We start from the raw sequence: 16,840 nt of genomic DNA, 5'->3' as shown, positions 1-16,840 counted from the left end.
AGCAGGGCTGTAGCTGTGATCTGGAGCGGCCCCTGCCTCTGCTTCTCTGAGTACTGTCACAAACCGTCTCTCGCCACTGCTGGATACTTAGCGCATCTTATAGTCATGAGCGATAGCAGCCTCACAGAGCTGACCTTTAAAATCCAGCTCAAAGCTGAAGTCCAGATCACGCTGGAAAGACAAACAAGAAAGTTAAACTGCATTTTAATTATAATATAATAAAAAAAACTATATAAGAAAGTTGCATTGAATTATACAATTTTATATTATACATCTTATCATTCAAAACTTTGGGGGCATTATTATTATTATTATTATTTTTTTTTTAAGTAATAAGTTTATTCTGTGTGTATGAATTAAAAATACTTTTATAACATTACAGCCAAATTCTAAACATATATATATATATATATATATATATATATATATATATATATATATATATATATATATATATATATATATATATACACACACACACACACACATATATATATATATATATATATATATATATATATATATATATATATAATAATAATAATAAATATTGAGCATCATGGAAAACATATTTTTGGCTATACTTATATTAACTAACTATTTAAAATAAAATAAAATATAAAATGTGTCTTGAAAGCATATTTTACTTTATGTTTCCTTTTGTATTAATTAAGTAGGTTCTTACTGCGTTCTTCTCGTTTGGCTTCATGCTGACAGTTCCGACTATCTCCTCTCCTCTTTTCACAGTCAAATATTCCTCCAGATAAAACACTGTCTGCTTCCAATGTGTGTACGGGGAATCTGGTGCTACAATAGAGAAAATATATTAAATATTAAACACATTGTGACGCTGCTCTATGAAACGCTTGATTCTGATTGATCAGATGTTGGATTCTGAAGTCAAATATAATGACCTCTACTGAACACTCCATGCTCATAATTTATCCTTTAATATCTAAATCTATATTTCATGTCAAAGTAAATCATTATTTCAGAAGCAGCCATGCAATAAGGATGAACTACAGTGAGCTGATCAATATTACAGTCATGATCATCCTGTCTTTGTTATATTTATTTTATTTTTTTTTTTAAATAGACATAAGACTATACAAGATAAAAAAAATGCTGACATTGCCTGTATTTCTTTTAAGACTGCTGCCAAAAAAAAAGCAAACGCTATGTGTGTGAATTAGAGAGAAAATAAGGACCCGAAGTATGAGTTCTAATTTTCTTGCCAAACAAAAGAACACTTGTGCTTCTACCCATGAGGAAACGCCTGTGCTGACTGAGCAACCTCAAAGGGCAATAGAAGTTAACAGAGCCCTCAGATCACTGTATGTATGTAGCTGGTTTTCATTTTAGAAATCCATTTTCTTGTTGCCTATTTTGGTTTAATGCCTTTGGAAGTGCTGTGTCAAACCTGAGCCACTAGAGGGCAAACATCAACCACAGAGTACTGTGATCCAAGCTGCAGAACCTAGAGAAGTATAAAACACTACACCTGTGGAGAAGCCGGTCTTTTTATGACACTTGGTGAATTCGATATTGAAGTAGGTGACCAGAGCGTGGACATAATCATTCCTCTGGATCTGCAGACAGAACGAGGAGGTGAAGGACAGTTCCTCTGGCTTCACTGTGTAGATGTCCACTTCCTGTGAAAAGATGAGTAAAGCTTAAAGTTGTTATTTCATGGCCTGAGGAACTTGATGGCATTCTCAGCTGGGTTTCTTTTAAAGGAATATTTTAGCCAAAATCGTGGACCCCGGTTGTCCTCTCACATCAAAATCCACTGGTATATTTGTTTAAAACGGTGTTGTTTTCGCTTGGAAATGGTGTTTGATCTGTGCATATTTCTCTCCTGATTCAGACAAGATGATTTTATCTTGAGAAAGCAATATTTTTAATAGAGCACTCATATTTTAGCTGGAAACATTAAAAAATTGTGGATTCATTCTAGATTTGTTTTTATCAGCTGTTTGGACTCTCATTCTAACGGCACCCATTCACTACAAAGCATCCATTGGTGAATAAGTGATGTAATGCTAAATTCTTCCAAATCTGTTCCAATGATCAATCAACTCATCTACATCTCGGATGACCTGAGAGTAGGTATGTTTTTCACAGTTTTTCAAACTATTTCTTTAATTAGCGATTATGTCTTAGAATTTTCTGCTAACATTTCTTATGAGACAGTTGCTAAAATATGGTAAGACCATAGAGCTATAAAACTGATATGGATAGTCTCTGGTCATTTGGTCTTGGAGGAATTGAATGAGAAATGTTGAAGTTCATTTTGAGATCTTTGACTCTTCATTGGCGACTTTAGTATCTTCTGAACACAGTGTGTGGAATTCTCCATTTAATCTCAGAGTTGTCCAGGAGAAACGTGAAACATTAAAGAGATCTCTTTAGTAATTTATCTTTACTGCGGGAGAGAGTAAAAAAGTTCAGCATCAAGCTTGATCTCTATCTCTTCTTCTAAAATGTCATACTGTACTGCTAGCATCTCAATAATCATGTTAGGATACTATTACTGCTCTTGGATCAGTACGTTCAGACAGCTGTTTCAAACTCCATCATTTCCAGACAGTAAACTGAGCCCTGCCTCCACCGCTGATATACTTGCCTGAAAAAACAACAGTAAACTTATTTAAGTGCAAACCTTTCTGTATTTCTCTGTGGTTTTATATTCCTCTCACCCTCACTTTCCATTAGACATCAAGTCTCCCATTTGTAAATGTGTCCAATCTACTTTACATTAAGTTATAAAGCTCAAAGTTTGACATAGCATTAATCACTATATCAAACAAACCAACAGTGTGTGTGTGTGTGTGTGTGTCACACTTCCATTCACCACTTAATTTAAGTGCCTTCATCCATTATGTCCCAGCTCTGCTTCATTGAGCAGATCTGATCTTTAAAATAAGTCGAATAGGCTGAAATATCACGATATAATTTCCTCTAAGGTCAGTTCAGGACACTGAGTATCAATCAGTACAATAAGGAATGACTCCAAGTGGCACCTAAAATTTCATTGCATTATATTTCAGATAGCTTTTCTTTTTTACTTGTTGTAGCATTTAAAATGTTTGATTTTACTTTTGCATTTTTAATGTTTTCCCATAATAATGTGAAAATAATATTCAGATTTTTAAGACTGGTGCATCCTTAGTTAAAGTTAACTAGACAAATTGCTAGTTAGTTTTTTGATATAGCTATCATTATTTGATTATAGATTATGGTTTGACATTGTTATTTAATGCAATATATATTAAGTAGCTTAAAAAAGGCCCACTATATGTGTTTATCTATATTTGTACAGACGTGCAAAATTCTCAAATGACTAGACTTCTACATATCAAACTCTTCTCTGATTTACATCAAAGTTATGGATAAGTAGTGACAGAGCAGCTACTTTATATCTGTAAAAAGCTGAAAAAGCCTTTTGTTTCAAATATATTTTTTCATATTATCTTTCCGCAGTTAAAATTAGAGGCTTGCAGATGTATTTCACAGTCCATCTGTGGAGCCATTAAATTTCCAGGCTTGATGAATCCGATTCAACCAATAATCATCTCATCAGCACCTTCTCCAGTGGTTTATAATGAAATGAAATTGCATTTCAACGGATCATTATGTAACTGTCACACTCGGTGATACAGCTAATGATCGCTTACATACTAATGCTGCTGTATTCTCTGTGGATCTCACTTCAGCTTCTCATCTAGCACACGTATGGTGAGAAACACGACTTCTGTGAAGTGTTTTAATGGCTGACCTTGATCAGGCAGGCATTGGATACCACTTGTTTTGAGTCCACGATGTCCACCAGTGGTTCTTTCATAGCTACGTTCCTGATGCAGGTCATGTCAAAACCATAAACGTTCTCCCACCCTGCTCACACATAAAATCATTAGATTTTTGATGAAGGCCCCAAATAAAATACTCTACAAGTATGTAAAAATAAGCACTTAATTACATGTCTAAAAATTCATTCAAATCCACATGCATAGTGAATGATAGTACATGCATTGGAGATTAGAAGGCATTAGCATAAACTGTCCTATTGTCAGTTTTCTCTTTTACACTTTTACACTGTAAAAGTTAAATCTCATTAGATCTAACCAAATTATTTGCAGTATTATAGATCTATTTTATTGTATCAGCTTAGAAATGTGTAAACATGAGTGTATTTGGATAGATAAAACCCTCCTTTATAATACTGGATGTTTCTGTGTGCGTACCGTATTTTTTGGACTATAAGTCACACCTGAGTGACTTAAGTCGCATCAGTCCAAAAATAACGTCATGATGAGGAAAAAAACATATAAGTCGCACTGGATTATTAGTCGCATTTATTTAGAACCATGAACCAAGATAAAACATTACCGTCTACAGCCACGAGAGGGCGCTCTGTGTCTTCAGTGGTAGACTACAGGAGCACTGAGCAGCGTAGAGCGCCCTCTCGCGGCTGTAGACGGTAATGTTTTCTCTCGGTTCATTTCTCTCGGTTCATGTCAAATTAATTTTGATAAATAAGTCGCACCTGGCTATAAGTCGCAGGACCAGCCAAACTATGAAAAAAGTGTGACTTATAGTCCGGAAAATACGGTATTTTGGGACTCACAGTGAATCTTGAAGTCCTTGTACTGTCTGTCTTCAATGGCCACCACATATAGAGCAGCCCTGTCTGGGAACATCAGACCTCCAGGTTTCTAAAGATAAAAAGCAGTATGTTTGTTCATTCTGTAGAGACACTGGCTGTATATAAAGTACACACACTCACATGAACGATCTGTACACACGTAAACACTGACCAGCCATTTATCTCTGGCGTAGATGACTGTGTTGAGCATGGACTCATAAAAAAGGCAATAACCCATCCACTCTGAGATGATAATGTCCACCTGATCTACCGGCAGCTCTGTCTCTTCCACTTTCCCTTTAAAGATGGTTATAACTGGAACACAGACAAATAAGGGCACAGAGACACTTGACAGATCCTTTCTACTCTTTGAATTTTTAAGGCCAGTTAAAAGATGTGGGTCAAAGCTTGCGTGCGTGTCAGAGAGACTCCAGCTAAGATTGCAGCACCAGCTTTATACTGCAGTGGTCTAAACGCCTGATCAAAAATGAAGCATCATTTTATAGCAAAGTCTTGTTCAAGCTAATAGGAAGAGCTTTAATATTAGAAATATGCTGTTTTCTGGCTAACTTAAGGCTAACTGAAAACATACAGAAAGAGAAATGTTTCATTTGACCTTTGACATGTTTTTATGACTATGAATAATCACACTGGGCAGCCATTGTACTAATAAAAATATGTTTATATATATATATATATATATATATAGAGAGAGAGAGAGAGAGAGAGGGGGGGGGGGGTGTCTCCTCCTATTTGTCATTCTCTTTTTCTCACACACCCACACGAGCAAGCGAACTACACAGAAACTAATTATACAATATCTACACATTTCATATCTGCTTACCACTGTCCAGGTGATTGGCCTTGATGATTTTCTCAGAGTATTCTGATATACTTGAGCATTCAATCTGAGAAAAACAAAACAGAGTAACATGAAGATTTAAACTTTCTAGTTTGTTGATTCTGTTATAGCTGGTAGACCTCGTATTACCTTCTCTAGCCTTATATCCTCTGATTAGTACAATTAGTGTGATTTGAATCTTTGATGAATAAAATATTGTTTTGAAGAATTATTAACTATTTCGCATTCATAAACCAGATTCCTGTCCCGTTGTCAGACAGCAATATACGTAAATGAGCACACAGAGTAACGGGGCTGCCAGTGGCCTGAGGCTAAAGGGAAGAGGAGAGATTAAGTAGAAAGCCGTCAGCTGTATAAGTGAGAGGCTGATTCCAGACAGCACTGATCCCTCTGCCTCATGACGTCCCTTTGTTTTTTTCCCAGCCATCGTTAGTGTCCATAGCCATCGCCGTCAACTCCAGTGGAGAACAAAGAATCAGTCAGCTTCGCTTCAACTGACAAACGATCAGAACCTACATTGCAGGCCCACCTGTTTCTGGAAAAAACTCACGTACTGCAGTGGGTCAGCATTAAGTTTAAAAGTAATCGGAGAAGCCCATAACACAGTCAGCACATTTCCAATCTCAGAAGAAAAGTGCTTGATGTACATGATCAAGGCGAGAGGAAAGTGCCTGGGCCTGAGCTGCGGTGAACAGAGATCAAGGACAAAACTTTGCGAAGAAGACAACTTTAAACATGATGATTTTATCTCATTCTTTCATTTACAGTTTGGGTTATTTGGGTGGAAATATTCATTTAAATAGCTCAACAGCTACTAGCAAGCTTTGTTCATTCAGAAATATTTTGCTAAACATTAATGGACTTGCTTCAGTTTGTAAAACTGTTCAAAGTAATGCACTTACAAAGGAGTCTTTGTATTAGTACAAATGTTAAAATAGATACTCTTTCAAAATTACAGTCATGGGATTGCAGAATTATATGTTAATGTACTCAAATTGATTTTTCGTGTTCCTTTTTTATTTAAACAATTTAGTGTGACTTGACACCATTTTGATTTAGCACCATTGTATCAGATTTCTGGTTAAAAATAAAAAAAAACTTGGCTTAACTGTGTTTTCATTTTAAAAGAACATGTTTCAATCAAGCAGCTCAATCAAAAAGGTAACTTACTGTGCTAATTTCCTTTGTGTTCTCATGTCAAGACAAATTTAAGAAAATCAACTAAGTTTTACATGGTATGTGTAGGACATAACAAAAGGACTGTATCCAATGAAACAAAATTATGCTGGTAACATAACCATGAGTGCATCCACTTAAAACAGCAATTAAAAACTGCAATATAAAAAAAAGATAATTTAGAAAACTTTTGTATAGATAAGTAATACAGCCACAAAATTAAAGTCATATACACTTCTCGTGTAAATGCATTACTTTAAAAAGAATTTGCAAACTAAGGAATGAGTCAAAATTAATTTATGATATTGACCACGTTATAGGTGCAAGTTACATGTGAAAACAATTAATAATCTAGTCTCAAACATCATGAATGTCCACAAAGTCGTGAGCTATTAGTAAGCCATTAATATTTTACATTTCCATTATGAATTTGGCAGACACCGTTACCAGAAGCAGGTTATATTGTATTTTATGCTATACATTTTATAAGTTTATATATTTACTAGGAGTTAAAATCCATGATTTTGGCTCTGCTAATGCCATGCTCTATTTTTAAAGTTATGCAAAATGTATTATTAATTATAAAAAAAACTACTCTAAGCCAAATGTCAAATTCCCTGACCTTCACTGACTAAAAGCTGAATTTCCATGACCTATAATGAACAAAAAAAAACAGGCCGCTGTTGTGCTGAGCACTGATCAGACAAAAGCCAGCCACAGACAGTATTTTAAATCCATCCATTTTCATAGTGCAACAAATACCAGTTTGCTGCATAATGGACTGTTTTTGTATATCTAAAATAACTAAACAACTAAAACCCTGACACAATTCATGTTTAAACATGGCAGAGTCTGTTCATGCGTTAAAAATAAGGTGGATATAAAGGCCAGAATATTGTGTCAGAGAATTTTGAGCTGGCTAGCTTCACTCAAAATTTTCCTCAGAAAATGTAATAATCTCATTTATATTCTGCATTGCAATTCTGAGCAAGTGGTATTTTTGAGTTTGTGATGAGCACTGTAACATAGACACTGAGGAGAGTTTGCGCTCTCTGGCATTTAAATATGATGAAGCCATTCAGAGAATTGTTCATTATCACAGTGCAACTGGATAAGAGCAGCGAGGTGCAAATCATATCAGCTCAATTACAGCAGAGACCGCGGCTCAGACTGACACCCGCACGCGGCTCAACTTCCCGACAAAGTTCACTCTCCTCCAAAAACCGAGAAAAGCTCTCAGAACATTCTTTCCCAAAGGGTTTCCAGGACACATTTTCTCTCTCTGCTCGTACTCTAACTTGGCTTAACAAGCTTTGGCTTTAGTTCTCGAAGCGAAAGTGCAAAACAAGCACCACATGGTCAATGTGGCCTTTCTGACCTTTACTGCTTTTTCCACTGTCTCTTTCTCAGTTTTATCCAAAGAGCCAATTACCACAGCCTCACAATGTAGTGTGTTAGAGTCTGATATATCAGCACAGCCAATAAAGGCTGCCCGCTAAGAACCTTCACTAACCACTGGGGAGGAATGCATTGAAGGGAAGAGAGTTTAATGGACAGGACAGGAAGTGAGAAAGAGAAAATAGAATTGAATCGAAGGTATTGCAATACAGAAAAACAGAAGGGGCCGCTGAAAAAAAAAAAAAAAAATTCTATGGTGGTGTTAGTGCTATAGTGCTGGTGTGGTTGTGTCTTGATTGTGTGTGTGTGTGTGTGTGTGTGTGTGCTGATAATGATATGCTGGTCATTATTTTTATACTCAAAATCATTTAACAGATAAATCGTCTTAAAATACTCCAGAATTGTTTTAAAATAATACAGTATTTTTTTAATACATTAAAAACTAAGAAATAAAATCTGTACAAATGAAAAAAAGGAATATAAACTTAACTTTTATAACATTTATACTATTGATATTACTATTGACTGTAAATCTGATGTATAAATCACCACATATATAAAACTGACTAATTTGACTTGATTAACTTTAATTGCATTACATTATGATGGTAAAGGTGATATAAATATAAAAACGATGAAATGAGCATGCAAAATTAATTATCTAACATTGACTGATATATAATGAATACTGAATGATTAATGAGTTATATTAACATACATGTGTTTGCAATAATATACAGAGACTTAAAAGACTAGAATATCATGTTGTTATGGATTTTAAGCAGGCCATTTTCCTGTATTGAACCGCTTTGAACTTATATTTATGATCCTTATTATGAAATAAGTAGGTGGTAATATGACATCATATTTCTCTACAAAAGAGGATTATGCGTTTACACCTTCAAAAGCTCTTGGTGCGACTGCCACACATGATGCTATTTTGAGCTGTGCGAATGGTTCCAGCAGGGTAGGAGGCTACAGGCTCATGCTGTTTTAGGCATAAGGAGGGCCGCCCTCTTACCCCATACACGTGCTTGGCTCCGGCCTTGGCAGCAAACATGGAGAGGATGCCAGTACCACTCCCCACGTCCAGCACGATCTTGTCCTTGAAGATGTGTTTGTTATGGTACATGGAGTTCCTGTATGTCAACGTCCTCACTTCGTCTTTAAGCATTTCCTGTACATTCATGCACAAAAATATATACACACGGTGATATTTTAAGGTCCAATTTTCACTATTAACCATTCAAAAATTACGGTTGAATCACTGATGTCACATGGACTATTTTAACAATGTCTTTTCTACCTTTCTGGGCCTTGAATGTGTCGGTTGTGTTGCTGTCTATGCAGGGTCAGAAAGCTCTCGGATTTCATCAAAAATATCTTTATTTGTGTTCCGAAAATGAACAAAGATCTTACAGGTTTGGAACGACACGAGGGTAAGTATTATGACAGAATTTATATTTTTGAGTGAAATATCTTTACAGATTTAATGGATCTAAAATACAGCCATGCAGAATAAGGCATTATTATGTGCTTTATAAGTACCAATAAACAGCCAGTATGCTAGTTATATATATACAATATACATAGTAGCTCTGAGTGCCAAGTAGGTTTTACAAGAAAATACTATTTCAGTTTAATTCAATGTTCTGCTTCCTGTTTATTTTATTTACAATTTATCAATTTCTGAGTTGAAATTGTTTAGTAAATCCTACACCATTTGTTTTCAGTGTGTATTAATATGGTAATAACTCATTAGCATGGTGTATACAGTATATAAAAATACCATGGCATTGATACATCACTGCAGCATGGGTTAGCTAGATCTTTTTTTGTAAAGAGCATTTAAAATGTTGTCTAGGTAGGCAGCTCACTTTGATTTGAAACACACCCAATGACTTATTCAGTCTTCACCCTTAACCCCTTCACCCTTCACCGTTTTGGGCATGGACATATCTTGGTACAGTATCTTACCATACCATTCAGTTTTAAAACACAGCCACAGCCAACAGCCAACTTCTGTTTCATGTGATGCACACACATTTCTTAGGCCTAAATTAACATTTACTATAAATATCATCTTACTGAGACATATCATTTGTAGATATAGAGTGAAACTGATATTTACTGTATGTGCATTTTACGTAAATAGTCTGCTATACTGTTTTAAAGATCTCATTGTTTTACATACTGTATACAGGGTTAATAAAACAATGCGATTATGACATCTATAATCAATAAAAATTCAATACCTAGTAATATGCCTGTCTAGGTGACATTAGGTCATTATAAGTGTGTTTAAAAACCCTTATACTAAAAAGCATTATGGTATTGTCTTGTTTTTTTGTAGTACCATAAAAACATACAGTATATTAGTCTGGTCCTGATTCACAACCATGGCTATTATTAGCATTACTGTACAAAAAAACGAAATAAGACTACTACATGGATCTCTGACAACCTGTGAGAATGTAAAAAAGCTTGCTGTCACCATTACAGCACGTCTGCTCAGATCTATGCAGCTTTTTGGGTCTATGCCTCTCTGTCACATTGAGATGAAGGAAGGGAAAAATATCTGACCTATATACTAAAAATGAGTCTGAACAAAATTAATCTTGCAGGTCTCGCCTGAACCTCCTGTTCTCCCTGCTCTCTCATCCTATAATTCAATGACACCCCCCCCCCCCCCCCCCCTTCTCGCTCCTGCTCCATTTCTCTGCATATTCTGCATTATACATAACTCCCGGCATACATCAACATGACTGATGTCGATTACCATGAGTACTTATACATCTCACGTCTCAGCATGTCTTTTAAATGCAAGCATCCGTTGCTCTGATGTGCACATACCTCATGAATGCCGAAATGGGCGTATGAGTCAAAATAGTAATCCCTGGAGGTCATCTCATCGGGGTTGAGGAACTTGGCCATCTTTCCTCTGCCGGGGCAGCTGGGTAAGCTGGCTGAGTGAGGGGTGTGAGGTGCGTGGGAAGGGTGTGTGGGCCTCTGGGAATTATGGACCGATGACACTGGTTTGGGTAGAGGAGATGGCTGGACCGACTGGGATGGGGCGGCACTCAGGGGCTGTTGCTAAAAAGGGGGAAAAAGGTTCAACAGGTGAATCTGACAAAGAAGTGCTAATTTATTTACCCCAAAATAAACAAAAATTATCAGTGTGGTAATTAATAATAAAAAAATGGTGGTAAAAAATAATTAAAGCAATACAGAAGCACTAAAAAAATTGTGACACTTAAACCATCCATGAAAATTTTTAATGTCTAACAAAGTAGCAAACTAAGAAACTTGACACCTATAATGCAATACATGCATACATGATACATACATACATAATACACATTTTTCTACCATGGACTAAAAAAACATGAACATGGTAATTAGTAAATATATATATATATTTTTTTTTCTCAAAATTTTGAGTTGAAATTAAGAAAAGGTATAACACTTTTTTTTAAATGCCGTAAGGTTTGACATGTTTCTAATGCAATAACATTCAGATTTTTAAGTGTCCAAATATTTCTTAGAGTCACTGTTTTATTTAAATGTAATGTATTAATATATTATTTATTATATTACAGAACATATTTTTGTTGTATTGTTCTTTTTTAATTGACAATTTATTATTATTATTTTTTTTATTGACCTGGACTGTTCTTAATGATATCACCCAAACTATGACAGATTAATGTGGTCCATGATCCTTCAAAAAGCAAAATAATGACACTATATTCAGTGCTGTTTAAAAACTGTTATGATGTCAGGAGAGCCTTCCCAAAATGTCTATAACAATTCCAAGACCTGGCAGAGGCAGTTTGTGCCCTATGAGCAAAGGGAGCACAGGACAGTTAGACTGGCGTGAAAATGACTTAAGACAAGCATTACAGTACATATGGTGAGCCTCTCGGACTCTGATTAGCACATCTACATCCTGCAGAGAAGCTTGGCTATTCCTCTACCTCACAGAGAAAATACTAATAAGCCATTATCCCACACTGTAGACACCAAATGAGTATGAAAGTGCCATTAGCCACTAAAAGCTTTGACAAATACAGATTTAAATCTTTAAAAAAAATGTATGTATGTATATATATGTGTGTGTGTGTGTGTGTGTGTGTGTTATTCATTATATAGTCTTATATAATAAAAGTTACATATTATAAAATACATCTTTTTTTAATATTAAGACTCCTGGCGTTAGTTAAAAGTCTAAATGGGCAGATCATGGTTATTTTAAGTTTGAAAACCTCTAATCTATAACAATTTTCTACTATAAAAGCACACAACTCTTCATGTTTGGCCCTTACAGTATATCCTACATATCTCATATGCTGTTTTGCAATTTTGTAATACTGAAGATATGTGTGGCTGTTTTTGTATTTGCATAAGTGTACCTATATTTGCCTGTGGGAGGGTGTGTGCTTAGCCTCTCGGCTCAGGGGATTTAAAATAATGAGTGTCAGCAGAGGGGAAGAGCAGCTGTATCAAGAGGCGTAAAGGTGTTCGGATTGCATCTATTAGAATGATGGGAGGAGGAACACATGTCCTTGCCCCTCCAGTCAGCTAACAAATCTCATTCACGTTCTATTTTTAACCTCAACAAATGGCACATTTCGGCAACACTCCACCTTTCAACCATGCTTTTGAGAACTCTAATAGTTTTTTTCATGACATAACTGGATTGACGTGCGTGAGAGGAAAAATAGGTGCTCTTGGGAACCTTTCACAAATAGAACTGCCAGCGGTTTTTTTTTTCTAGTGTAGGTTTATGACAAGGAACAACTTAAGAGTTTGAGTTGTTTTGCATTGCATATCTAAATCATTAATGTGTTCAGAACAGCTCTTATGAATTTTACAGATTTATGGGCAGGCCTCTCTGCTTTGGCTGGGCATCATCTAATAAAGCTGCAACTGCCAGTGTGCATTTCCGAGCTAAGTGGTGTTTTCTCGAGCAAGATCCCCTACTGTAAGCTTTATACCTTTGAAACCCAAACATTCAGGTTTATTTCATATATGAGTGGGTTTGCAAACTTATCAGGTATTTGTAAATATTTTACGTAAGACATACATACCATAGCATTACAAAATATTTGATTACTCAATAGTCATCCATGGTATTTCATTTTTGACTATCATCACTATTTATGTTTGTCAAACATGAGTTTCATTTAAAGCCTACACTCTTAAAAATTGTTCTTAATTGCCATCATGGTTCCATAAGGAACCTTTAACATTTTTAAACTTTCCATTGCACAAAAGTGGTAATTCTATGGCATTACTCATTACTGTGAAAACCCCTTTTGGAACCTTTATTCTCAAGATAGTAGTTCCATCTTCTCTCTGTGGTAGACTTTGACAGACTAGCAGCTGTAGTGCAGAGCAGTCTTCAGTGTACTTGCTATTTTGGGAGAGGTATCAGAGGTCAGGCAGGATCCATCACAGGGTTTTAAAGATCCCTTGACATTATACGCTAACCTACTGCTGCGCTGAACTTCGAGGAACTTATAACAAAAGCATCCTTATATAAGGCCATTTTCTTCATACTTTAATGAACATGGATTAGATTTCATGCTTTCGTGACTATGTCAGTACATTCCAGCTGGCTAATCCCTCACTGAGTATTGCATAAAGTTCAAGGCCACTAATGAAAGTGGAATTCATCAAAGTGTTTAGCTCAGTGGCAGGGCCAAATTGCAACCTCAGTAACCTTTCCTTCCCATGCATTGTTTCCACTCCTTGGTAGTCCTGATATTTAAACCACCAGCCAACTATGTGGATGATGACTCAGATATTCAGCTTTCTGCACAGCTGTAAATGCACTCACTGCCCTCCGCTAAAACTCTGGCCTCACACTGATATGGGCACTCGGATGCATCAATAAGTAGTCGACACTGGGATATGTTCAAGCAAGATTCAGCTATAATGAAGGTCATTTTTTAACCAAAAATTATTTCAGGCTATTCGTTTGGATGTTTCATGATTTATAGCCTACTGTTTTAAACTGCAATAAATGTTCTATATTTTGATATGGATTTCATATGAAAGATGTTTAAAAGAAAGAAAAAAACTATTTCAAATAAGTTCCTTCTAAAACAGCTGCTCTCCCCGACGCAGGTGCAGCACCAAGGACAGCGACCAGACTCCGCAAACCCTGCACCAACGATCACAGAACATTAGCAGCTTTGCTCAAGACACTAATTACAATCAATCACTAATTAGTAATTTGCCTTACGCTAGTAAAGTGTCTCATAGACAGTGCACTTTTTACAGGAGCAGTAGGGCCTTCCTTTGGAGCGGAATTGAGATTGTGTGTTTTACTCACTGCATTAACCTTTGCAGAAATTGAACCTATTAACCTTTGGTTACCAGATAAGCCAGATTTATTTCAGTTTGTCTGACTTGTTGCCAGTGGAAAATAAAAATAAAATAAAATACAAATTTACATTTACTTATATTACCAGTAAACGCTTAAGAAAAGAAGTCGCGTGCACCTGCAAAGGTAACCATAACAGAACGCCGCTTCTGCTCTTTCCTTTAGGACCAAAATTGACAAAATACAAATACTGTTGATATTTAGCACTTTATTATAGGTTTACATTTCATAAAAATGTAATGACATGTGAAGTGTGCTGGCCAGGCATGGAACAGCAATTTGCTTTGCGCGAGAGAAACATCAAACAAATTGACCAGCGAAAAATAGAAGTTCGTTCGTTTAAACACATTGACCAACTGCAGAGTTCAGTGTAATAGGTTCGTACGCTGTTATAAACACGACGAAACTCAAAACCTCAAACGCAGAGTTACTTTTAAACGGAAAATGTGAACTATTGAGGCTTCGTAACTCAAAATGATAAGAACACATTTAAGTGTATTTATATTTGACATGTTAATCCACGTCGCTTACCTCAGTGCTTTCCGTGTCCGCCATTTTTCTCCTGAGGAGCAAACAGCGGGAGGAGTGTTTAATTCCCATAAGAGCTGACGAGATCGTGCGATAAATAAATGACAAAAAAAACCTATTCAAACGTCTTCAGAAATCCTGCAGCCTTCGCGTAATTACCTCACAAAATCTCAGAATTAATTCGAATCATGTTCCAGAAGATAAACGAGCCCTAAAACTTGTTGAAAGCCCTCCTGAATCCATGGTATAAAAGTTACCAACAGCAGCGGTTCCCAAAGGAGTGCATGGCGAACTCTCCATATCGTGGGTAAAATATTATGTACTTACAAAAAAGCGCCCCATCGTTCCATGACTTTAGTAATATTAGATCAGCCGGTCAATAAAAGTGTAAATCATTCATATCTCCGTCCTTTGGATATGGAATAAAGTCACTTTTGTGCACCACAGAAATCTCTCTATAGTATTTCAGTGAGCCAAGAAATATGGCTTTTTTGCTGCTATGAAATCGTTCGTCGATCATTGATGAGATTCTCATACGTAGGCTGTAGCCTATATAAAAGTGGCTCAAAGACGTTGCTCCACGCTCCGGATCTCCCCAAATGTATTCTCCCTTTCAGAAAATAGCGAAGGTAAAGTTCCTCTCTCGAGATGCTGAAGGATCTTAAAGGACAAACCAGTTGGATTCCTTTAAATGGAGCAGCGGGAGCCAATGAGGTGTGCTTTCACCTCGCCTCCATCCTCTGACCGGCTGAATGTGATGAGGAGCTGAGCAGGTTCCAGTGCTGCCCCCACACACGGGAAACTTCAATCAGTACACAAATTATCGTCGACTCAAATAAGCGGAAAATAAACACCTCAGGAGTTGTTTATCAGTTTGTGTTCTGTTTCTCTATCGCTTTTAATTTATTTAGATTAAGCTCTCTCGAGACATTGTTAAAATGTTTACAATCACCTAAGCTGAAAACTCCAGACACGTCGATATTCTGAAATAGCTTTATATATATATATATATATATATATACATATATATATATATATATATATATATATATATATATATATATATATATATATACATATATATATATATATATATATATATATATATATATATATATATATATATATATATATATATATACATACATATATATATATATATATATATATATATATATATATATATATATATATATATATATATATATATATATATATACATATATATATACATACATACATACATACATACATACATACAAACATACATTCATACACACACACACACACACACACACACACAAACACACACACACACACACACACACACACACACATATATATATATATATATATATATATATATATATATATATAAGTTGGTAGATCCCACACTTAGCGTGAAACTGTTCTTACACATTTGTGGGTATGCACTGTTGATAAATGAGGACCCAGACGTGTATGTCTTCTTGAAATAGCCATGTTCACATGAGCAGCAGTAGTAATAGTTTTAATCGTTATTTTGTCATTATTAATTGATATATTCTTCTTCTTATTTATTAATTTGTTGGATTTCATTTCTTTTTAATTTTGCTCCATTATCAAACCTCTTTATGCTTTATCAGTGTCCTCACATTTATATTATATCTCCCATATTCCTTTTTAACACCATATATCTTCTGAAACTTCTTGGCCCCTCTTTGAATCTTGTGTTGCCTATGATGTTTAATGGAGATTGTGGTTCAAAGAGCTAATGACACCAGGGTGGATGTAACATCTGCTCACTTTTTGTGCTGCACTGAGGAGCTGCTGTTAGCTGTAATGTTCTATGAATTACCTC

The 16,840-nt window shown here is 35.7% G+C and overlaps 1 protein-coding gene across 1 annotated transcript; it reads right to left on the bottom strand.

The window, feature by feature from the left end:
• Positions 1-24: 24 nt before the first annotated feature.
• Positions 25-15,743, bottom strand: LOC127977705 (protein arginine N-methyltransferase 8-B). The gene is made up of 10 exons (XM_052582718.1): positions 15,004-15,743; positions 10,935-11,174; positions 9,103-9,258; positions 5,490-5,553; positions 4,818-4,960; positions 4,628-4,715; positions 3,779-3,894; positions 1,502-1,652; positions 686-807; positions 25-171 (listed from the first exon to the last, which is right to left on the bottom strand). Exons 1-10 carry the CDS (start codon positions 15,070-15,072, stop codon positions 88-90), a joined length of 1,233 nt encoding a protein of 410 aa, XP_052438678.1. The 5' UTR covers positions 15,073-15,743; the 3' UTR covers positions 25-87.
• Positions 15,744-16,840: the final 1,097 nt, after the last annotated feature.

Source organism: Carassius gibelio, chromosome B18 (assembly GCF_023724105.1).
Source record: "Carassius gibelio isolate Cgi1373 ecotype wild population from Czech Republic chromosome B18, carGib1.2-hapl.c, whole genome shotgun sequence".
In the NCBI taxonomy this organism is placed as follows: Eukaryota; Metazoa; Chordata; class Actinopteri; order Cypriniformes; family Cyprinidae; genus Carassius; species Carassius gibelio.
This window is presented reverse-complemented; position numbering and strand designations above follow the sequence as displayed.

What these genes read in the sequence shown, in the direction of transcription:
- LOC127977705 (XM_052582718.1), bottom strand. Translation starts at nt 15,072, where the DNA reads ATGGGAATTAAACACTCCTCCCGCTGTTTGCTCCTCAGGAGAAAAATG. An exon ending in GAGCCAAGCACGTGTATGGG is followed by an intron (nt 5,554 to 9,102) that starts GTAAGAGGGCGG and finishes TGTTTTTCTCAG; the next exon opens with ATTGAATGCTCAAGTATATC. An exon ending in CAAGGACTTCAAGATTCACT is followed by an intron (nt 3,895 to 4,627) that starts GTGAGTCCCAAA and finishes ATGTGTGAGCAG; the next exon opens with GGTGGGAGAACGTTTATGGT.